Below are 24,765 nucleotides of genomic sequence, written 5' to 3' on the forward strand. Positions count from 1 at the left end.
TGGGTAGGACAGAATTAAATACACAATTTTGTTGTATATTTATCAAGGTGTGATTGAACAGGCATGTGAAATCAACAGGCATAAATCATGTTCATGTTGAAATATAATAGAATAATTCCAAACAATCATATCACAATATTTGTAAAAATAAACATTTATTATAAATATTAAGTCTTAAAGCCTGTGTAGTTAAAAGGGTTAGAAATGATTTCAAAATGTTGATTTATTTTGTTGATAGGTGTGGGCAATTATCAGGGGAATTTGGGGGATTTTTATACATTTGGGGCTTGCTTGGGTGCGTGGGTGTGTCGAGTAGTGTGAGATAAATCTACTGCTTGCTTGAAAAGAGGACCAAAATACTTACTTTTTTATCAACAATATCATATTGGGATGTCTTTTAATAAATGTTTACAAATTCTCCCTGACTGGGAATGCAACTATACTGCCATCATATGGGTTGTGGAAGAACCAACCACAGCCTGACGGCTAAAGGAATGGATCATGTGTTGCAGAATGTTTGTTCAATACCTGGAACTATTATTGGCTACCTTTATTTACTTTTCATATTTATATCATATATTGTTCTATTTCATCTTAATGCTGGTAAAACTGATATGAAAATTGTATATATTTCCTCTGATGACTGAATTCAATATAGTTATATATTAGTTGGAGGTGAATGGTTTGGAGCTATTCATTTCTGTTGCTATTGAGTCAGAGGTAACAGGAGGAATGTGCATGTCATTGGCACCACATTTATACCCACAGTAAATAAACTGAAATGTCGATTTGTTGCCTAACTAAAGTTTCTCTGTTATAAAAAAATGTCAAATGGCGTATTTTGCTCAATGAATAAATAACTCTACAGGCTGAACTTTCTCAAAATCGAATTACTGATCAAGTACAATGTGAAATTACTAGATTCCAATGAATGACCTGCATTTAAAAAGGAAGTCCATCTTACATATCCATGGCTAATTTGCAATTATTTTGATTTCTCATTGTTCAAAGCCTTCTCTATACCCTTCTTGCTTCCTGTCGGCTGTTTGCTTCATAATTTTTTCGTAGTCCGAGATTTAGGCCTACACACTTTCAGGATATGGACATGAGCTTAAGCAGTCCTCTTGTTATGATGCATGTTTTCTTTTTTAATACTAGGCCAACTGCTTTATTGTATTGTGATAGTAGCCTACCTGTCAGACTGTTGTACTTCAAACCTTGCAGTTTGGTATTCTAGGCAGACCATTGCTCAATCACACAAATGCACATTTTACTTTACATCTGCAAATGTCCTCACAGATAGCAAACTTGGACCACCCTTAGTGCATTTGTGTTTATTATTATAAACAGGCATAAATTCAAAGGATTATTGCCATCACCATTACTCTGCCTCTGATGCGTTCTTTTTTTTTAATACTGTATTTTGTCACTATGTAATCGTGTCAGAAGGATTTGAATTCCCAGAGGCAAAAAATATTTATGGACATAATAGCCATATCAGAAAGTTGCATATGAAATCTCTCATTGTGCACGTGAAACAATCGATTTGAAACTGACCTCAGGCTAGCCTTCAAACCATTTCATGTAATTTTATCGTTGATTCCAAAAATAAAACTTCCACAAAAATGTTTTTAGCCTACTCATATATTAAGAGCAGAGTACTAAACACATATAATAGAATCATTTAGCCAAGCAACACATGTTAGGCATTCATTCATCATGTGATAATAGAGTGTGTGTGCAATAAGAGTTGAACACACTGCGGCCTTGGCCATAACAAGTCCCACTTCATCTTGACCACAGCCCCAGTGTTAAAAAGCAGCTTTTAGCAAAATGTTCCATCACAGCAAAAGGCAGCAGTTCACACAGCCACCCGGTCGTCTTTGTTTTAAGGATGCCTTGGTTGCGGTCTCAAACACTTCCCATATCCCATCTTTGGTTTTAGCAGAGCACTCCAGATAGTCATACGCCCCGATGCGCATCGCCATCGCCCGTCCATCGTCCGCCTTCACCGGCTCTTGTTTTAACCTCGACAGTTCATACTTGACGGTCTCGTCGTTACGTAGATCCTTTTTGTTGGCGACCAAAATGATTGGCACGTTGGGACAAAAATGTTTGACTTCTGGGACCCACTTTTCCGAAATGTTCTCCAGGGAGTCTGGACTGTCCACTGAGAAACACATGAGGATGACATCAGTGTCCGGGTAGGACAGCGGACGGAGGCGGTCGTAGTCCTCCTGGCCGGCGGTGTCCCACAGCGCTAGCTGGACCTGCTGGGAGTCCACCTCGATGTCCGCCACATAGGTCTCGAACACCGTGGGGACGTAGACCTCCGGGAACTCGTCCTTGGAGAACACGATCAGCAGGCAGGTCTTACCGCAGGCGCCGTCTCCCACCGCCACCAGCTTCTTCCGTATATCTGCCATTAGATTTCAACTTCGATAGCCTAACTATAAGCTGCGTATAACATTGGGAGCACTTTATTCTTCTTCGATTACAATGTAAAAGCATGTGATACTCAGACTAACAAAATGGGACTGTCTAAAGACGACGCACTGTGTTTAGAACAGAACATTGCCAGTAACTACTGCCCTTCGTTTATAAAGCACAGGCGTTTTCTAAATATAGCAATCCAATCGGAAGGGGGGAAGTGAGATCATTTTTGGTTAAAGCGAGAGGTGATTGGATCCCAACATTTTCCCTGATGTAAAGGAGGGTCTTGTCCTCGAGGTCCCACCCGATCCAGACCCAGCTCGGATCCGCACAGTCCCGCCACGCAGGGACGTCATCATATATTTGGATTCCCATTTTTTTTTTTTTTACGTTTTCTTTTCTCCGTTATTCACAACTGGGACGACATCCCTAAACATCACGAGGTCTAAATGGTCTAGCATTGCTTTGTTTAATATTACCAAATATGACTGCCTTTGGTTCTGCTGAATCGGACCAGCACCATACAACAATAAAAATAGAAGTTTAAATAACGAGGCCATCAAATATAAAATACATGATTAAACATTATAGGCCTACATGAAGTGGGACATGTTACTTACTCGATTTTATTTTATTTGTATTATTTATTATTCTGATGCTGCTACTTATTTTTTGATATTTTTATTTTTACTTTGGCCGATCTTTATTTACTTTATCTTCAATTGTTGCTGCCTACGAATTATACTCTTGTGGTACTTGTACAATAAGATGTAATAAAATTATCTGACATGTGTGATAAGGATTGCAGAACTCTCCTGTTTTTCACCGCTCTCACGACCATGCAGGTCTACCTAATGTTCAACGTTGACATTACAATAAGCCCTCCCACTCTAATATCAGTATAAAACTACACAGTGAACTTGAGCTGAATATTTTTTTTTTCAAATCGAATTAAAGATCCATTACAATTAGTATGTGTATATTCTAATGAATGGTCTGCAATATAAAAGAGATTCCATCCTTCTCTATACACTTCTTGCTTCCTGTCGGCTGTTTGCTTCATCATGTTTTCGTAGTGCATGATTAAACACTCATACTAAACATGTGTGACAAGAATTGCAGAACTGTGCTATTTTGCAGCGCTCTCTCCACCGCGCAGGTCTACGTTGGTTCCGATACATACAGGGAGGGGGCACTGGAGGGTGGAGGCACTGGAGGAGGAGGCGGACTACAAGCGCGGAGTTCACGTTAAAGCCTGGCTCAACCACCACCGCTCTCCACGGAAACAAAACAATAAAGACAACCGGCTACACTGTGCTCAAGGAACATAGACCCCTCTCTCCACACGACAACGCGTGAGTAGTGTTTTTATTTTTTGATGAAATCGTGCAATATCCCCTTGCAATCAAGGAGTGTTTTCAGCGAGCAAGGTAGTGTGCTCGTGTGTCCCTTTTGTTGCGCGGCGCAGGCCCCTCTGTTTGGACCCGGAGGGGGGCCATGTTGTTTAGCCAGCCACTGTTAGCCTAGCCCTAGACTGTAGCTTGGATGCTAAGCTAAGCAAATTATGCCTGGATTCACCTTCTGTTAAAAACGGCAAACAGCCGAGGGTTATGCTAGACGGCTTGACTGCCGTCTAGCATAACACTCGGCTCTTTGGCTGTTTTTAGCAGAGGTGACTCTTAAAGCATGTATGCGTTGAAACGAGGGGTTGGTTAACGCACATGAACGTATTTGGTTGTTTCGACTAGGTTAGCATCGGCGTCTCCTCCTTAGCTTCCCTGCGCTAATAATAAACTGAAATGATGGGCCTGCTTTCGTTTGCACGTTTCTTTCCATCGTATAAATAAACCGTGGCCATGTTCTGTTTAACATTGTTGTTGTTGGACTGTTCTTGTTTTAAATGGACATTTGCGAATCATTTGCAATGGCCGTTGTGTCTGAATATTTGTTTGCGAACTAGCCCGATAGCTGCTAGGTCCACTAGCATTTCAGACTACTGGCTCCGTCAGATTGGCCAGAAAAAGGGTCTGAACACTCAATGCGACACGGACAACTACATGTATTCGTTTCAACCGTTTTTATTTTCTGGTCGAAAACATGACTGGGCGAGTATTATGTACATGTCATCCACATTGAGTGAATATTTGGTTCAATTCCACTACAGTATATCGCTAGCTAGCGTCCACATTAAAAGCTGACATAATGCTAACTGTTAGCCGGGCCGTTAGCATTCTTCGGAATCATCAACCGTCAACCTAATCTCACGTATTGAGCTCTGTTACACCTGATCTGTAACCCTAACTGGGAGAAATGTCCCTATGGGTGTTCGTACGTGTTTCAGGCCAGGTCTCGCACCAGGTTCTGTACCTGTTCGTTAAATGCAGGATTCATGGCAGGAAGTGAAGTACCAGATATTAGCCACATCCCAGCGAGATATTTTAAAACCTTTTTTAATTCATTTATGTTTGACAATGTGTATCCATCCACTGATATTATTTTACGTGTCGAACTGATTTTACCCCCCCCCCCCCCCACCAAATTGGAATAAGTTAATCTTAACCTGCACGTTTTAATAGTTTTATTGTATAACTTGACTTGAACTAGGCCTACAACATGCAGTTTATAATTGTATAAAGTCTACGACAGCGGCGCCTAAAATGGCGAAAGGATATCCAGGCTGTCACATCTGGTCTGACCCGAGTCTTGGGCTATTTGGCAGGAAATTTCGTTTTCACTAATTAAATTGGATTGTTATCATTTGCATTGAATAGTCTTTAAAGTCACTGCTTTGACTTCTTACCCCTTTCAAATACTAAATAACACAATGTCTTGAATAGCACTCAATCATTTTGTATTCTGTTTAAGTTATTCTGATTGTACTCATGTATTCAATATAAACTCTTTATTTAGGTTTCCCGTGGAATGAGCGTTCCATGCAGCATCCTAGGTATGAATGACGTGGCCTGGCAGGAGACAAGAGGTGGGATGCTGCATGCAAATGGTGCTCCTGAGACGGGGGTAGTCCGGGTTCACGGTGGCGGCCCCCTTGCCACAGTGGGCGTAGCTGGACAAGGCCCCGGAGAGCCACATTTACAAGGCATGGACAGGGCATCTAACCCCACCCCCGGTACCCCTCAGCCACCACTGAGCGGGCGGTCCCAGGATGATGCCACAGTTGGGTACTTCTTCCAGAGACAGCCAGGGGAGCAACTCGGAGGATGTGTACCAAGCAAACACCGCTGGCCCACTGGCGATGGCAACCATATTGACCAGGTACTAAACTAAAGTGGGAATGGATTGCATGCACCACCAGTTGGGGAAAATAATATGTAAAACATAGCGGATATATAGTCCTGGGCCTGTCTTAAGAACATTTGAAGACTAATGTAATTATCTTTTTGTCTCATTGAATGGCATGAAGTTAAGAATTGGGGTTAATGTATAGCCATCCAACCCGTACCAAAGAAATACATCATCATTTTGGTGGGGAAGTGCCTAAATTGGTGACTTCAAATGTTACATATTGTACATTTTTGGTCACTTTAATATATTCGCCATGCATGTAATTGGCCAAATTTCACGCCACCTATATATTTATTATTTTAAAAGCCATTTTGATTGGCCAACATGGTAATGCCGCTACATAGTTTAGAATAAAGATTGTAACAGTATCAAATTGGAGATATAAGAAGGACTACATTCATCATTGTTCAATAATTTGGTCCTTGGTGCAATCCAGTGTTTATGTGGAAAGGAGAAAATGGTTCATCAGATAAGTAAAAACAAACGTTTTAGTACAACATAGTAAAGGCTTGTTAAAGCTAGAAGGGGGGATTTGACATGATGGTCAGACATTGTAAGTATTTCTAATACTGTGATTTCCATTTGTTTTGGAAACAACAATTTCAATACTAACCACCAGATCTACCAAACTCTAACCATCATCAGTAACCTCACATGATGGAAATTGCAACCATGTCTTTATAAATACCTGTTATGTAGTCGGATGTCTGGGTCAACACCAGTGGTCAAACTAGTGTAAAGAGCCAGGGAACCCCAAACTGTTTGTTTTGGTTTATGTCAATGGTATGGTGGTTGTCATGCTATGTTTTGCCATTCTCTCTAAAACACTTGGTGAACGCTCCGGTCTGCTGGGAATGCATTCCGTGTTCTTCAATGCTTTTTGGCTTGATGGTCTCAGACGTCATGACCAAGGGGAGCACTGGCGGTGTGTGTGTGTTTCCACACTTGTGGACACTAAAACAACGGTGCTAAAACGACTGTACTAAAGTGTCCGGAAGTTTTCGTGGATAAAACGGCTGTATGAATTCCAGCTGAAATTGTGGGGTCACTGGCTCTTAAAGAGTTGTTAATATTTATTTAAATGCCCTTTTTAGTTAAAAAATTTAACCAATAGAAACTAGTCGATTTGACCAACCTTGTGATTGCAGATTCCATCCGTAGTCTTTCATTAACATGACTTTTTTTTTTAGAATTGTCTGGCCCCTGAAAATCATCCTGTTGTCTAATGTAGGCCTTTCGTTCTCAGGTGCGTGCTGCGGATGAGATGAACTATGACTTTCAAGCACTGGCTTTGGAATCAAGGGGCATGGGAGAGGTAAATCACCATACTCCTCAATGCAAACATCTTGTGCAAGTGGAGCTTTTGCGTTTTTAAATTTTCAGTGTAAAGTTTGCGTCCATTCATTCTGCTCAAGGATTGCATTAAAGTCTGTTTCAACTGCTACTATTATTACTTATTTATTTACTTTTAGCTCCTGCCTGCAAAAAAGCTTTGGGAGTCTGATGAATTGGCGAAGGATGGACGGAAAGGAATGTTACTAGGAGAAGAATGGCGGGATAATGCGTGGGGAACATCCCGTGAGTGTCTTGACGCATCTATATTTTATTCAGGAACGGGAATTGCTGCTACACTGGATTTTGTTAAATTGACATAACACCACTACTAGGCCTGCACGAATCGGGGAAAAATCGGAAGCACGATTTTTTTCGCTTAGAACTTGTATCACGATTCTCTGCCACGATTTTTTTCTAACTAAATGTAATTTTATGGCACATGAACCTTGACAAAAAAAAATGGCAGTACCGAACATAGTTCTTTGGCACCTCTAGCACGTTGCGTTTCATATGGCCCTTTTATAACTGATTAAAGTGCAGTATCAAAAACGGATTGATTTATTTTGTACACATAGCAGCACATTGTCTTTAATTGCTGGCCTTTTATTACTACTGAACAAACTCCGCACACCTGTAAATGAAGGCTAAAAGTAATTTAAAACTAAAATCCACACTGGCGAATCGAGAGCGAGATTTTATAAAGATTTATCATGCAGGCCTATCCACTACCCACGTGGTATGTCTACCAAAAATGTACTGGCCTTTACATTGGATGTATTTTTGTTTTATAATTGTCTTAATCAACTTTTTTTCACTTATTTATTTTTATATTCAGATCATTCAGTGTCCCAACCTATCATGGTGCAACAGAGACCAGGACAGAGTTTCCACGGGAATGGGGATGCCAACTCCGTGCTGTCCCCCCGCTCCGAAGGCGGTGGGCTGGGTGTGAGCATGGTGGAGTACGTGCTCAGCTCCTCTCCCGGTGATAAGATGGACAGTCGTTACAGGAACGGCGGCTATGTATGTTTCCATCCTTTATTCTTTTTCTGTCACCATTGCATAATTTGTGTGGCTTTTTACAGAATTGTCCTTTGGTATATTTGTTAACTCTATGATACTGACAGGGTACTGGAGACGTTAACCCAGACGGCAGAGAGAAGAGTGACGTCCCAGATAAGACGTCTCCGTTTGAGGAAGATAAAAACCCAGAGTTGAAATCTGGGGAGGAGGGCGACCCTTCAAAGGCTAACGGAAGAGGCCTTCTCAATGGCATGGACAAAGACTTCAAGTACGACTTTTTTTGCTTTTTTTCCAGGCCTTACGATTGTTTTCCGTTTCTTATAAATGCATTTATAGTTTGTTTGGGCTTGGACATGAAATTAATTAAAGCAATTTTTACCCAATGAATGTAATTCTCATCGCCAATTTTGGATACAGAGTTTTATAGGCTACATAATCTGAAACCCAGTTAATCATAGAATTTCTTCATTGGGCTTCCATAAACATTGCTCTCTATCAACGTCATCGAAACCTTAACCTTTCCTCATGTAGTCCTACCCCTGGTAGTCGCCAGGCCTCGCCCACCGAGGCTGTGGAGAGGATGGGTCCTGGTCAGGGTGGCATGGAGATGATGGGACAACATCCGCACCAACATCAACACCAACATCAGCATCCCCACCAACATCAGCACCTGCATCAGCACCAGCACCCCCATCACGCTCACGCCATGCAGCAACAGCAGCAACAGCAGCAGCAACAGCAGCAGCAGCAGCAGCAACAGCAGCAGAACGCTGTGCAGAACAAGGGCCCCAATGAGGACTTCCAGGGCCACGACGGCCAGGGCATGGGAGGCATGGAGCAGCAGCAGCAGCAGCAGCAGGCTGGTGTGGAGTCTCTGCAGTTTGACTACGTCGGAAACCAGATCCAGGTGGACTCCTCCGGGACCCCTGTGGGACTGTTTGACTACAACTCCCAGCAGCAGGTATGTTGATTGAACAGGCTTTACACCGGGAGCATTCACTAAAATCACCACAGGTGGAGTTTAGTAGGTGAACTGCCAACTATCTAATGCCCCTGCTGCCCTTCGTCCCTGCTCAGCTGTTCCAGAGATCCAACCATCTGACCGTTCAGCAGCTCACTGCTGCTCAGCAACAACAATATGCTCTAGCTGCAGCGCAGCAGCAGCATCTGGGTAGGTCGCCTCGAAGCACATATTGCCTCTCCCTGGTGGCTTTTCCTGGTACCGCGGCTCTGTGTTTTAAATGCACACGATTCCATACAGACCGGTTTTGGAGCTGTTTTGTGGAAGTGTGGGTTCTGAAGCATTCCCTGTTGCTCTTCCTGCAGCTGGACTTGCCCCTGCTTTTGTGCCAAACCCGTACATCATCAACGCTGGTCCTCCTGGGACTGACCCCTACACCGCCGCAGGCCTGGCCGCCGCAGCCTCGCTCGCAGGTTAGAGACTGGTCCTCCTGGATGCTTTTGTTTGATGTGAGGCATGATCAACTTATAATGATGTAATTAAATAACCAGTATATGTCTTCCTCAAGGGCCAACAGTTGTCCCGCCGCAGTACTACGGTGTACCGTGGGGCGTGTACCCAGCCAACCTTTTTCAGCAACAGGCCGCAGCAAATGCCAATCACTCGGCCAATCAGCAAGCATCCAATCAGGGACCAGGTCCGGGGCAACAGGTGTGTGTGTGTGTGTGTGTGGTTCGACCTGCACCAGAACAATTCTCAGCCTTCTGTTTTGATGGAATGCTTTCTGATGTTCAATGTGGAAGTAGTTTGCTCTTGTTTGGCAATATCTAATGTAATATCACTGATATTATTATTTGTGTGTAATATCCTGTTTTGCTCTAGGTGATGCGCACAGGAAACAACCAGCGGCCCCTGACCCCAGGCCAGGGCCAGCAAAGCCAACAGGAGAGTCTGGCTGCTGCGGCGGCCGCAGCTAACCCCGCCCTGGCCTACGCCGGTATGTCAGGTCAGCCACCGCCTCTGTAGTGCCCGCCGTTACACCAACACGAGTGCTCACTATAACTGTGATCCAAACCAACGCTAAAGTTACACTTTACCAAAAGCAACGGACCATAGTATCTTGGCACCTTACCTTGCTATTACATAGATAATTTGGGTTAGGTCTCACCTGGTCAAACTGTTGATATTAATACTGGTTCAAATGGCCCAGGGTGCTGTACACCTTGCAGACCCCACCGGTTTGATATCTCTATTTACACCATTATTTTTTTACACCAAGCTGTCCATTCAAAGTAGGGTTTTTATTCAGTTACTATTGCCCTTTTATGTACATCCCATAATGTGACCATCTGGCCATGTTAATGTCAAGATTTATATTTCGTAAAGTTCACAATGTAGCATGTAGGAAAACAGAATGAGTCTGACATACAGGACTAGCCCCAGTACTGTTAAGCAACCATCCATCATCTAGATGTTCATGGCTTTCATGAGACTCTTTTCACGCCGCTAGTATAGTAATGATGAAACTATTCCATAGTGTCGCATACTAAAGGACAAATTAATCAGACTTGTACTACTTGGGGAGAGTGGGGGGAAAACATCGATTCACATAGGAGTCGTGGTTTTTACCTTTGTGCCCTTTCATTATTGCAACATCACCAGATTCACACCTGAATTTTCTATTCTTGGACTGGGCTCAGAATCATTGACGCACAATCACGCGAGTTTAAATAATAAAAATCATTAGTGGTGCAATGGTTCACGGGTTTCCCGTGATCCGTACGGATCAACCATCACGGTTCAGGACACAAGTGATCCGCGGATCACCTGATAAAAAAAAAAAAAAAAATTGTGCGTTGACGTGATCAACGCATGTTTAGAGGACAATTCCGGTATCAACAACATCAAGTATCGTAGCGAAATTTAGGTTTTTGTTTTTATTTGGTGTTCCGTAAATCCCATTGAAACGTGAACCGGACGTGTTTAGGTTTGGTTGTAGTCTTTTCGCTCGGTTCGCCGTATCAACAGTAGGGCTAGAACCGAGCGAAAAGACTACAACCAACCCCCCTTGCAATGAGCAATGTGTCGCCGAACCGAAATCAATGGATTTACAAAATGCCAAATAAAACACCACAGAAACTGTATTTCGCTACCAAACTAAAAAAAAGAAGATAAGGATGTCTGCATTGCCTTGGGAGAGTGTAGACTCTAAACTCTCCCCAGGCAATGCAGACATCCTGAATTGTAAATCCAGGCTTAGGGATTATTTACTATCCTATCCATGTTAAAAAGAAGAAGGAATAATGCCTCAGATTGCAAATTTTTTAAATATTGACCATGCTTAAAGGAAGCAGGATTATTACCTAATTTTTCACTTTATTTTGTTTTTACACAGTTGAAGATTTTATTTAAAGTCACATTTGTCTTGTTATCTTTATTGTTGTTGATCCGAAAATGATCCGACCCGTGACTCAAAAAACGTGACCCGATCCGAACCGTGAGCTTTGTGATCCGTTGCACCCCTAATAATCATCCACACTAATGCATGTTTAGGGTTGTGTTTTTATAATGTCTGTTATAGGAATCTAGTCTCATCCAAGGTTTCCCCTCTCTCAAACACTCCAGGCTACCAGGTGTTGGCCCCTGCTGCTTACTATGACCAGAATGGTGCCCTGGTGATGGGCCCCGGGGCCCGCGGTGGTCTAGGAGGCCCCATGCGTCTTGTCCAAACTCCTCTCCTCCTGAACCCTGCCGCAGCCCAGGCCGGTGAGTTCGGAGAATATTTCTGAACACATTCCAAATGAGGGGCGTGGTTGGGGCTAAACATCACCTCCCGTTAGTAAAATAACCCTACCGTGGGACCAAAAGAGCGGATATGCTCTGATAATTTACACAATGTTAGTTAACTGATTAATTACATCTGCACCAGTGTTAATTTCGTAAACGAAAAATGTTCGTCAACAACCTTTTTTCCGTGACTAAGACGAGACGTTGACGAGCTAAAAATAGATCTGTGATAATAAAAACGATGACGAAATGTCATTTTGTTTTCGTTGACGAGACGAGACAGGACGAAAATGTTATTGGTGTGCTATTTGGACATTGAAAATGCACGATATTTTCCAATCAGTGCACTCCCGTATGGTTCTTATGCAACTGTTCACTCCTCCAGTAAATAGGACGGACCTTAGCTACGACTTGGCAACGTGAGGTATGGTCCACTCAGCTATGAGCTAACGTTATGCATTGTACATGATTCGAAATTCTTCCCAGCTTTTATTCCACAGATACTAGGGTCTATAGCATATAACCGCGTTGTCTGATTACAGTTTAATTCATTTTTCACAATTTACCGGCTCTTGTTTTGAAGAAAATCACCGCGCCATTCGTTTCAATGGGAATCGCCACGGTCTATACTTCAACATAAGGTGGACTTTGAAATTCGTCCCAGCCTTTATACCCAAGATACTATAGGGTTTATGGCATATAACCGCGTTTTCTGATTACAGTTTAATGCATTTTTCACAATTTACCAGCTATCGTTTTGAAGGCTGAACAGACGAGAGTACTAAAGTGTGACGTCACGTTTCGATAGCAACAGATTTTCGGTTCTACACAAAGCAAATTAACAAGGGGAAATCCTATGCCACACAAACCTTTTATAGAAAAGGAACAATCTTTTTGCTAATTGATTTGTGAGTTTGCTTTACCAATGATGTAAGTAATATTGAGAATAGATTGTCTTCATATTAAAAAAACTAAACTAAACTAACCTTTACAAACTTTTCCTTTTAATACCCCAGGGGAATACATGAACGCCTCGACATTTTTCGATTGGTAGTGATTTTCACCTCTTGAAATTGATTTATTTGAAAGAAACAACACATGGAAGCAATGGAGAACGCTATCTCTCGTTCGGTTGTTTAGAACTGAAAATCCGGTTGCCAGGACAATGTAACGTTTTCACTTTAGTACTCTATTTGAGTGGTACAATTTAGCAGGTGTCCATATAGCCTATATAGGGTTAGCCTAATTAAAGTAGTTTAAAAGGAGAAAACATTTTGACTAAAAGTAATGACTAAAAGTTGACTAAAATGTAAGGACTTTTCGTCGACTAAAACTACAAAGGAAACGGTGACTAAAATGTGACTAAATATACTAAGCATTTTCGTCAAAAGACTAAGACTAAATCTAAAATGGCTGACAAAATTAACACTGATCTGCACCCAAAACCCAAGGTGTACCAGCCTTAACTCCTGAATTAATCTGTTATTCTCTATTGATTTTAAATGCATCTTTTTTGAAAACGCATTCTATAACCACTGTGTGGCTGAGGCTAAGATTTGTAAAAAGGAAAATGTGTTTTGAACGTTTGCAAAAATAAATAATGAATACTCTGATAACTCTGACTGTTTTGATGGAGACTAAGCATTACATGTTTGGTTGGTAATATTGACGTTCATCATTAGGCCTATTCCTGCTGCAGATGCGTTGCATTCTAAAAATAGATTAGATTAAACGAGTACTCGAGTTATCCTCAAGGAATTCCTTCGATCACTCGAGTTTGGAATTTACTACTGGTGTCCATCCCTATTAGGAACCCTTTCATGATTGGGTGTGGTAGTCCATCTTCCTTTCAAACACGGATGTATGAATTCAACAATGGGGGTGGGGGAATTTTTTTGGAGATTAGTTTCAATTCATATTTCTCTAAGACTTTTGAGTCTTGCCTATAGCACTTTTTCTTTTTTCTAAGGTGTGTTGGGCGTCAATCGTTTTGTCCTCACGCCACTACGGCATGGCATTACATCATCTTTTTCTCCCCTTACTACAGCAGCGTCTGCATCTGGCTCGGGCAACATGTCGGGCCCTCAGGGGAACGCGATGTACCGCTCCCTAACCCAGCAGCAGCAGTCCCAGGCCCAGCAGCAGCAACAGGCCCAGCAGCAGCAACAGGCCCAGCAGCAGCAACAGGCCCAGCAGCAACAGCAGCAGCAGCAACAGCAGCAGCAGCAGCAGCAGCAACAGCAGCAGCAGGGCCTGCCCTACGCCTCGGCCTCGCTGCCCCCCACCTCCCAGAGCAGCTCCCTGTTCTCCCACGCCTCGGCCGGCCAGCCCCCCCCCAGCTCCTCGCTGGGCTTTGGCGGCGCACAGGGCTCCCTCGGCGTGGGCTTGGCCTCGGCACTCGGGGGCTTTGGCTCCTCGGGTCAGTCTCCACACGCAAATGGTTATATATTTATTTTTGTAGGCTAAAGGATTTTTTTTGTGGTTAATATTAGTTATTATTTATTTGTTAAGGGGCGCATTGTTTCATGCCAGCTTGAGCTGGCTGTTTCTTCACAGCGAGGCTCACTTTAGAAAAACATGGAATTATATTTCGCTACGCTGCTCCAATTAGCCTAGATCCCTGTAGCATGTAACTGAGTGTCTACCTTCAGCTTTTGGAGCATGCAACGGTTGCATATCACACCTAGACACATCATCCGCGGCCCTCCTCCCTGACACCCTCCTCCCCCCCGTCTCCAGTGTCCAGCTCCAGCAGTAGCAGTGTCTCCCGCAGAGATTCCTTGCTGGCCAACTCCGACCTCTACAAGCGCGGCGGCAGCAGCCTCACCCCCATTGGCCAGCCCTTCTACAACAGCCTGGGCTACTCGTCCTCGCCCAGCCCCATCGGCCTGACCCCTGGACACTCCCCGCTCACCCCCCCGCCCTCCCTGCCCTCCTCCCACGGCTCATCCTCCAGCCTTCACCTCGGTGAGTCGGAGTGAAATTTCCTTCATATAAATCCCCCGGCATTATATTTTTAAGACATACCGTCCTTGCATTTCTCGTCCTCAAATACGATATAGCAATGCTAATATAAGGCCAAGCCAATGTTGTTGTTTTTAATCATCGCTACATCAAGCTTGCTGTATTACTATTTGGTTAACTGGAATAAGTAACATAACCCCAGGGTGAGATGGAAAGTGATTTTTAAAAAGAAAATGCAGTATTGCAATGCTGCCGTTTGTTCCACTTGTCAACCCACCACTGTAAACTAATGATGACACGCATACTGGATGCATAAGATGCATTCAAGCGAGCGTATGGTATATTATACACTGCCATCGTGCTCTTAACTTTCTAGCTGCTTGAACATATTTTACATTTATGGCCAGACATGGTGGACTTATTTAATGACGATCACAGTTAAGATGCAAATACGGGACCGTGGTGGCTTATCTTTTGATGCCTCATCCTAGTGACGGTTGTGGGCAGGCTAGAGTAAGAGTGTGTGCCTCATTGGCCGGTGGCCACGTTGACTGAAGCGGTAGGTTCACGATGAGCAACATTTGAATGACCCCGTCATATTCGGTAAAAAAAAATCAGCTGCTCCTGTTTGTCCCACACTAATGAGCCATTCCCGATTCCTCGACGCTCTCTCTCCCTGAAGGAGGTCTGACCAACGGTAGCGGGCGCTACATCTCGGCGGCCCCGGGCGCGGAGGCCAAGTACCGCAGCAGCGGCAGCGCCTCCAGCCTGTTCAACTCCAGCAGCCAGCTGTTCCCGCCGGCCCGGCCCCGCTACAGCCGCTCAGACGTCATGCCCTCCGGACGCAGCCGGCTGCTGGAGGACTTCCGCAACAACCGCTTCCCCAACCTGCAGCTGCGCGACCTGCCCGGCCACATGGTGGAGTTCTCCCAGGACCAGCACGGCTCCAGGTACGACGGGCAAAACCCGCTGTTGGTCATGAGGGAGTCGTGGTGTCATGGGGCTTGTGCGAATGTGAATAGTACAGGAAGATAACATCCTATTTGTGTTTTTATTTAAGTATAGATGCATCACTATAGCTTTCAATTTTTCCAAAAGAAAGACCACCATGATTTAGTGCAATTATAAGCCTCCATCCACCCTCTGCCCGACCAGGTTCATCCAACAGAAGCTGGAGAGGGCCACGCCCGCCGAGAGACAGATGGTGTTTGGCGAAATCCTGCAGGCGGCGTACCAGCTGATGACGGACGTGTTTGGGAACTATGTAATCCAGAAGTTCTTTGAGGTGAGAGACGGAAAGCCCGTTCGGCGCCAAGAGTCGTTGATTCTGTCCCTCCTGCAGACAAGTTGTCATGTGGGTGTAGCATAACAATGGATGTCCTCTTTTACCCCGGGCAGTTTGGGAGCGCGGACCAGAAGCTGGCCCTGGCCACCAGGATCCGTGGCCACGTGCTGCCCCTGGCTCTGCAGATGTACGGCTGCAGGGTCATCCAGAAGGCCCTGGAGTCCATCTCCTCCGACCAGCAGGTAATTGTAAGTGGCCTTGTTTTTTTTTCTCTCCAAATAGGAAATAATTAACGAAGTATTCATTCTAAATGTACAGATAATGAAGTATATTCTTTAGGGCTTGTTCACTAATGTCAGTGTACATTACCCCTCGCTTTTTCCGCTTGACCCCACAGAGCGACATCGTGCGTGAGCTGGACGGTCACGTGCTCAAGTGTGTGAAGGACCAGAACGGCAACCACGTGGTGCAGAAGTGCATCGAGTGTGTCCAGCCGCAGGCCCTGCAATTCATCATCGACGCCTTCCAGGGCCAGGTGAGGCCTCATGGGCTTGTAGGACTTGACACCCGTGCCATCCTGATCTGGTTAAATGATATAAAGAAAACACTGGCCACTCAAAGCGCTTTCCGATATTGCGCTGCATTCAACCATTCATGCACGTATTGACACACCGGCCGTGGTGTCCACCATGCAAGGCAATAGCCAGTTTGTCAGGAGCAGTCAGGGTTAGGTGTCCTGATCAGTGAAACATCGACACTCGCTAGGAGGCGCTGGGAATCGAGCAAGCAACCGTCCAGTTAACAGTAAACCTCCTCTGACTCCTGAGCCACATGCCACCCCGTACACCTACTGGGTATAGTGGGTTCAGTATGTGCTAGGGATGGGCGTGAGGAATCGATTACTCGAGTACTACTCGTTACAAATGAACTCGGTTGGTGGACAGGCAAACTCGAGTTTGCATATACACACGCAAACAAAGTTGTCTGAAGCAAATGTATCAATTTTCTGTCGGCGCCACTAACGCATGACGTGGGCACAAAGTAAATTAAATGCATCCATTTCCATGGCGCGTTCCGTGCCGTGTGCAGGCACGCCAGAATTCAAAAAGTTAAGAGATGGCGGTTAAAGCAAAGCGCAGCGAAGAATTGAAATACTTTAAAGAAATAGGAGATCATAAGGTGAAATATAAAATATGCCAAGCGAAATCGAGCTACCAGAAAGTACTATGCGGCAACATATGCTCCTGAAACACAACGGTGAGTTCGGGAAAGCAGACCCGCAGCAACGGTGAAAGTGAAAGTGTGTCGGCTATTTTCACCGCCGCAAGACGCAGCTGTAATCCCGGGCGTGTAGAGAAGATCACAACGCTGAGTATTTCCATAGTCCATTTGCTGCCGTTTTATTTGCAGCTTTAAATTATTTGCAGTGGTTAGGCTACTTGTTTCGTTTTTTTTTAAACTGTTACAGGCCTTGGTTCGACGTGATTTAAATTGTGAGACGCATATTTATTTTTGTAAGGAAAATGTGTTTTGAACGTTTGCAAAAATAAATAACGAATACTCTGATAACTCTGACTCTTTTGATGGAGAATAAGCATTACATGTTTGGTTGGTAATATTGCCGTTCATCATCAGGCCTATTCCTGCTGCAGATGCGTTGCATTCTAAAAATAGATTTGATTTAACGAGTACTCGATTGATCCTCGAGGAATTCCTTCGATCACTCGAGTTTGGAATTTACTACTCGTGCCCATCCCTAGTATGTGCTCTACTATACTGTCATGGTTGAGCTTATACACCTTGGGTTTCTCAAGAATACTAAGTAGATGGCCCCGATTTTTAATTATTTGCAATTATCAAGAAGTTAATCCAAAAAATGTGAACACGAATGTGTAAAACTAAACAGAAAAATCATTACAGTCAGTCGGTCTCGGGGAAGTACTAAGTACTCAAACTCTCCACTGTGATTGGTCGGCAGGTATTCGTGCTGTCCACCCACCCATACGGCTGCAGGGTGATCCAGAGGATTCTGGAGCACTGCACCCAGGAGCAGACCCTGCCCATCCTGGAGGAGCTGCACCAACACTCCGAGCAGCTGGGCCAGGTGAGCCCTCCTGGACAAACGCCACGCTAGTTTGGTATCCTCTGTGTATGCGTTTGCCCCGCCTGATTTTTGTTGCTGCGTTGTTCACATTACCATTTTATTTTCTCATCTATTTTGTGTATAGTCTATGGTCTGTTGTTGATTCATTTCCAACGGGCAATGACTTTCTGCCAGTTGCACCTTTTTTTTTTTGTCTTAAAATTTGATCTGTAATTATGCTGATTTTTAAACCATCCATCTTGCCCCCACCCTTCCCTCCACCTATTCCCCTCCATCTAGAAGTATCAAGGCGTATCATTGGAGATGACGCCCAAAACATATTATACAGTGTCCAGCGATGCACTGTTCAAGGTCAGAGCACTTTGCCTCCCTCTTGCGGATGCCCCTTCCTTCTAAACTACCACCTTCCCTCTGTCTCCTCCTTTTCTCTGCTTTCCCTTCCCAGAGTCTGACCTAACACGGTCGAGAGACCTTTAACCCCCCCCAAAGCCCTTTCCCTCTCTGGACAGAGCTCACCCTCTAACCCACACCAGCCTCTCCAGCTGCTGCCTGTTCCTTTTCCTCCTCCTAATTTAACTCTACGTCCCCCTCTGCTCCCGTCGCCGTCCTTACCCACCCTGCTTCGCTGTCCCGCTCTCTTGCTATGGCTTTTTGAAAGGGTTGGGGAGGGGGGGCTCAATTCTCTCCTCTTTCTCTTAGGCCAAAGGTGTCTGCTGACTACCCCTTTTTTTTTTCTCTCCCCCTACTTGCAATTATCCTTCTTTCATTTCAGTTGCTTTGTAGAAGTGCCCTGGGGGCAGATTGACTCATAAAGTCAGGGCAACACAAACATGGTACAATATTCACTCTTGAGCACGGTCTTATTTTGTATGGAAATTGCCTTTTCTAGTCTACTCATAGCATTCTGGCCAACTGAAAGGGCACACTTAAGGGAAGGCAATTTGAGCGCTGTGTTCTTCACCGGTCCAGGTGAGTTGCGGCGCCCATGTCGCTGCCCATCTGCTTCCAGGTGTAGGCTCCACAGCCAAAACCACACTACCTGCCACTTGATATCTGAAGAGCCAACGGTGCTTCTGGCCGCTCCCTGGGCTGCCAGCAGCACCTGTTGGGTCTGACCCCCTGTAGTGATGACATTATGGTCTTTGTTGTATACTGCAACATGGGGAGGGTGGGGGGTGTTGCCCATTTATCCATCCCTCTTAGTTAACTTCCATTGCAGAAATGCATGATTCTATCACGTTCCAATACGAGATCAGTAAGAAAAGTAGTGCATGAAGATTCTTTTTTTTTTTTTTTCTCTTTTCTTTCTGCAAGTCCATTTTATTTTTTCTTGTATGAATGACCAATTGTGTGCCTCTTGAATACCCCCCTCAGGACCAGTACGGTAACTATGTGATTCAGCACGTCCTGGAGCACGGCAGACCTGAGGACAAGAGCAAAATCGTGGCCGAGGTGCGCGGGAAGGTCCTTGTCCTGAGTCAGCATAAATTTGCAAGGTAAGCACGACAATACATAAGTGATGTCAAATCCAATGCATGCTGAGCTTGACCAAGAGCCAACCTTGGTTTGGTATAATTAGGAAAACGGTGAAAAACAATACCTATAGCACGTTTTATGTTTTCAAGCGGATTATTAACACAGTTTAGAAATGGTGAGTGAAACAGTTTAGCCATGATGCCAGAGGCCGTGTTCAATCGAGGCCCCTGCCTTGTTCCCCGGTCCTTAGCAACGTGGTGGAGAAGTGTGTGATCCACTCGTCTCGTGCTGAGAGGGCCCTGCTCATCGACGAGGTGTGCTGCCAGAAGGACGGCCCCCACAGCGCCTTGTACACCATGATGAAGGACCAGTACGCCAACTACGTTGTCCAGAGGATGATCGACATGGCAGAGCCTGCCCAACGCAAGATCATCATGCACAAGGTTGGTTCACTCATGGGGTGTGGTGGCTTTCACTTGTTACCAAAAAGTATAACAGTTAAATTGCCTGCACAGTGTTGGATGGTAGACTTGTGACTGGACTAAAAGTGTTTACCAAAATGGGAAGCACAGGGGTACTGCAAAGGGGGAGCAGGCAGACCAGATGGATGGGTGAATCTAAGTTATAGTTAGGGGGAAAAAAAATGAGGTTGGCAGGTTTTGGGAACCAATGGACTAGTCTGTCATGACTCGGGATGGCCCTCTTATTAGATCTGGCTGAAAGCTAAAGCACATCCAACCTTGCCTGGAGTTAGGGGATAAAATAAAAAAAAGCTTTGTGTCAAAGTTTCTGCAGAACAGTAACTGGTTAAAGATCGCCCCCTTCTGGCCGGCCAGGGGCAAGTTGATTCCAATTGTAGACAAGATGGCTACTAGAAAGAGCAACATGACACCCAATGTTGATTTTCAGTATTTGTTAAAAATTGCATGTCAATGAAAGACTTGGAACAGGGCTTGTCTTAAAGATGAGAAAAGGACGTGCTTCCAATGTCTACCGAGCTTGCTTGTGTTGTACTTGCCCCAATAAAAATAAAAAGGTAATTGTCTATGCAACCACTTAAAGGCTTTGTGTGGTTTTGCATCAAATTGTTCTCCCTCCCACTAGATCCGGCCTCACATCGCCACCTTGCGCAAGTACACCTACGGCAAGCACATCCTGGCCAAGCTGGAGAAGTACTACATGAAGAGTGGCGCCGACCTAGGGCCCATCGGGGGCCCCACAAACGGCCTCATGTAGATGCCTGTTGATTAACCCTGAAGCCCATAGAGGCTTCAGAAAGAGCCCTCCTAACCTATGACCCACTCCCTTGATTCATTTTAATGTTATTATTGGAATTGGAAAAAATCTATGATTACGCTTGGCCCAAGAATACTGTGATGTTAACCCAGCCCCCCTTCCCCACACGCACACACTCTGATTTTCTTGCCACAGCACACCCTTGTGGCCACAAGTGGACGCACAGCCAGGCTGACAACTGGGGTCAAAGCACAACAAGCCTGTTGATGAAATTGCTGTATCTGACTGGTTTTCATATAATCTTGTAAATTTAGGTTTTAATTTTTACCTTGTAAATTCTCTGTAGAAAAAAGTTGTATACATTTACTGACATTTACAATTCTTACAATTACACCAGCACGTGACTTTGAATGGCCCATCTGATGGTTCCTTTAAATCGTATGTTTTTTTTTTTTTTAATACCAAGACTAATGACGTCAGCCATTCCGATTTCAAAATATATTTAAACGGCTCTCCCAGGCTAAATAGACCCAAGGTGTCCGAAGTCGACCATGTTGACTGTTTTTGATTTCATTTGAAATTAGCATTGAAATAAGAATAGTAAGGAGGAGGAACTCTTAAAGTCAACAGATTACACCATGTACCTCGCATCATGTTGGGTCACCCAAGGCCTTTTTGAAGACCCCCTTCGTGTGTGTGTGTGTGTGTGTGTGTGTGTGTGAGAAACTCCTTGTGTTGGGAGAGCTCTAATCCTAACATTTGGGGCAGTGTCTCGACATGCTGTTTTTTTTTTTTGTTGTTTTAACTGGTTGGGGGGTGGGGGATATTAGTTGGCTGACTACATGACTTCAACTATTGTGAGTTTCGGTACGAGATCCATTGATTTAAGCCAGTATTCTCTGTAGCTGAGCCTTCTCGCTCCTCTTCAGCTGGTACTTTTAAGGGATCCTTCCATGACGAGAGAAAGGCCATTGTCGTTCTTTTTTTTTTTTTTAAAGCTGCCCATAACATAATTAAAATGGTGGCGCATGAGCTGTGGTTGTACTGGTGTAATCTTAACATTAAATAAGCGGGAGTGGGAGTGGGGGGGGGGGGGGGGGTTATGCATTAGCATGCAGTGACCTGTGACCAGGTTATTATTTTTTTTAATGCTTAGAATATATATTTTCTCTTCCTACGGTAAGATGTCACACAGAACCTGGTAGGAGATCCTCTTATTTTGGTTTTGTGCGACATCGTACTGATCTTGTAGTTTAAGATAAACACTGCCCTAGGAAACTTTTTTTTCTTCTTTCGTGTACTGAATATCACCTTGTCATAGAAGTAGTTTAGCGACGTATAGCATCTTTTATATATTCAAGTAACTTGTTGCTTAAGGTTGAAGGGTTGCGGGCTTGAAGCAAAGATGGTACCCACGAAGCCTGATGTTGGGAGAAGTTGGTCTGTTGTGTCTATAGGAAGGGGCGCATATCCCAACCGTGTACCTTTTTTGAAAGGAATAGGATACGTTTGGGCAAAGGAACATTTCTGGAACCTCTTGTTCAGATTTATTTTCTTTATTTATCTTTTGTCAGTTTTTTACGTTGGGAGCGCAAGTTGTGCTAATGGAGGCTAGTGGGGGGGGGGGGGCCATCAGAAGCTGCTATATAACTCAACTGCAACGCTAGTCGTGATGGCTTTTTCCTGTTTTGTTTCTTCCGCTTCTTCATATGAATAATTGTAGATGACATGTAGTATATGTGCAGGTAATAAGTGTAAGTTTATTAGTTTAATTGAAATGTCTAGTTGTGGTGTCTTGATGGGCCTTGCTGAATTTGTAGTGATGCTTTTACTTTGTCTGTACAGTTGTACATTTGTAAACGTTGATGCTGTAAATGGGATGTCTTTTACACTTCTAGGGGAAAGCAAAAAAAAAATGCATTTTGATTTGTGTATATTCATCACTCCTTTCCCCTTTTGAATATAATGTATACAGTTTTATTTGATCAAGCGTTATTTTAAACAAAATACTTTTTACGGCTTCTCAAACTTTTTTTTTGGTGTATTCTACTATGGGATAATCCAGCCTCTTTGTACTGGAGCTGTAAAGTCCACTGTTAGTCTTTTTGACGTAATGACAGTTTAGGAGAGAAATACAAAACGCCACCAATGCTCTGTACTTTAAACATGAGGCTGCATTTAGTCCTCTGCTAACATGGAAACTTCACAGGAGATAACAATTATTTTTGTACAGAAAAGTGCTGTATTTTGAAACAGCCGCTACCTTGTAAGCAAAAAACCAATGTAAAATATTGTCAATTATATAAATATGAACATATGAGTTTTGTCACACTGTCAAAGTCATGTACATTTTCAGGTGGCCTTATGTACATTTCCTGATGTTGGATGAAGAAAAAAAACTCATTTTTGGAAGCAAAATTGTGACTATGATTAAACTGTTCTAACATATGTGGTTTTTTTTAATTATTTGAATGAAGCCTTTAGATTACATTGAATGGGTACAAAATCAACATTTGCTTAGCTCATGTTATCTAACTAGTTCTGTAAGTCTAGAAGGAGCAATGGGATCGCGTAGGCCTGTGACCATAACAACGGTTGTATGTACTCTTCCGTAATCAGGGAATGTTATCCACCTGCTCCTGGAGATGGGTTGACAAACACGATCATGAGTGTCGTGCGCAACCTGGGCGTGTCTCAGGTGCGCCATGCCAATCGAACTCGAATTTCATCGAAGTGGGGAAATAAACAGGAAGACTTCCTGCAACTCTGGGTAATGTTGCTCCTCTGGAATATATGGTTGTTTATGGCTATATGTCGAATACCTCCAAGTTTGTCTGTAAGTACCTCCTTTTGGAATTATTTCAAGGAAAAACAGGATCTATCCCTGTTGAGCTTTTGTTCTTGTCCATGTTAACCATTGGTTTTTGAATGGCTGAGTGAATTTCAATACCTGCTTAGGGTTCTCAATCTTATGTCACACAAATAGCTTAATTAATTGAAGGCAGGTTAAGCTTCCATGTTTTTCTTTTTAAAGAAACACAGTGCCTTGTATCCTGATATGCATGCACTTATATCCGAATAAACAATACGACCATTCTCTCATATGTATGTAGTCCAAGTCAGCGGACATTTTGTACTTGATCTTGCCAAACAAGTCTGATAGTAAGTTGTATTGCACTCCGCATTCTGCTATAGATCAGATCTGCCACAGGGAATCTGATTTGAAGTCATGATCGTGACGAAGGCAATGGAATACATTATTCATTGCAATCTAGTAGCAGGCTGTCATTTCAGGTGTCTAGGCAACGTACCTTATGTGGGATTCCTCCATTTGGCACAGTAGAGTTCTATGACATAATTCATCAAACGTCTTGGAAGTTATTACCACAAAGTAAACAACCTCCTAGCACTTCCATGTGTGTGCCTTAGATGCCATATTGGTAAGAATTCGTAGAAAATCTGCTGACCAAAGAAAATTAGCTTATCAAGTCCGGGAGTAAGTTGCTTGAGAGGACCTGTACATTATTATGCGGTACAGTTCCCTTGTCTTAACGGAGCACGTCATTAGTGGTCTACAGATTATCTACACATTTGTTTGATTACTAATCGGGCAATTCAAAGACAATCTTCAATGTTTGGTAAAACGTATTGTGTTTTTGGGGCTATACCCATAAACCATTGTGAAAATATACTGTGACCACTCTTTCTCATTCTTTATATATACCTTGTTTCCCAACAGGACTATTTCGATTTGACAGTTAATTTGGAAAGTGCACACAGATCCTAATATTGTCGTCCGTTCCCCCCCCCCCCCCCCCCCCCCCCCCCCCCACACACACACACACACACACACACACA

General features: G+C 43.8%; 2 protein-coding genes across 12 annotated transcripts; one reads left to right on the plus strand and one right to left on the minus strand.

The window, feature by feature from the left end:
- Nucleotides 1–1,249: 1,249 nt before the first annotated feature.
- Nucleotides 1,250–2,618, minus strand: LOC115534543 (rho-related GTP-binding protein RhoB). Its single transcript, XM_030345596.1, has one exon. It carries the CDS (start codon nucleotides 2,424–2,426, stop codon nucleotides 1,842–1,844), a length of 585 nt encoding a protein of 194 aa, XP_030201456.1. The 5' UTR covers nucleotides 2,427–2,618; the 3' UTR covers nucleotides 1,250–1,841.
- A 931-nt stretch (nucleotides 2,619–3,549) lies between these two features.
- On the plus strand, nucleotides 3,550–23,355 carry pum2 (pumilio RNA-binding family member 2). 11 transcript variants are annotated; one of them, XM_030345583.1, is made up of 23 exons: nucleotides 3,550–3,788; nucleotides 5,344–5,706; nucleotides 6,983–7,051; nucleotides 7,209–7,314; nucleotides 7,907–8,094; nucleotides 8,199–8,362; nucleotides 8,626–9,055; nucleotides 9,172–9,265; nucleotides 9,421–9,528; nucleotides 9,624–9,766; nucleotides 9,938–10,061; nucleotides 11,681–11,821; nucleotides 13,890–14,282; nucleotides 14,582–14,809; nucleotides 15,489–15,756; nucleotides 15,962–16,091; nucleotides 16,205–16,339; nucleotides 16,489–16,626; nucleotides 18,070–18,195; nucleotides 18,475–18,546; nucleotides 19,570–19,691; nucleotides 19,922–20,114; nucleotides 20,776–23,355. In XM_030345583.1, exons 2-23 carry the CDS (start codon nucleotides 5,356–5,358, stop codon nucleotides 20,905–20,907), a joined length of 3,855 nt encoding a protein of 1,284 aa, XP_030201443.1. In that variant the 5' UTR covers nucleotides 3,550–3,788; nucleotides 5,344–5,355; the 3' UTR covers nucleotides 20,908–23,355. The 11 variants fall into 11 exon arrangements, with proteins under 11 accessions (XP_030201443.1, XP_030201445.1, XP_030201446.1 ...); XM_030345585.1 differs by having other exon boundaries at nucleotides 18,478–18,546; XM_030345586.1 differs by having other exon boundaries at nucleotides 16,205–16,333.
- Nucleotides 23,356–24,765: the final 1,410 nt, after the last annotated feature.

The sequence above is a fragment of the Gadus morhua genome, chromosome 21 (genome assembly GCF_902167405.1).
Source record: "Gadus morhua chromosome 21, gadMor3.0, whole genome shotgun sequence".
In the NCBI taxonomy this organism is placed as follows: Eukaryota; Metazoa; Chordata; class Actinopteri; order Gadiformes; family Gadidae; genus Gadus; species Gadus morhua.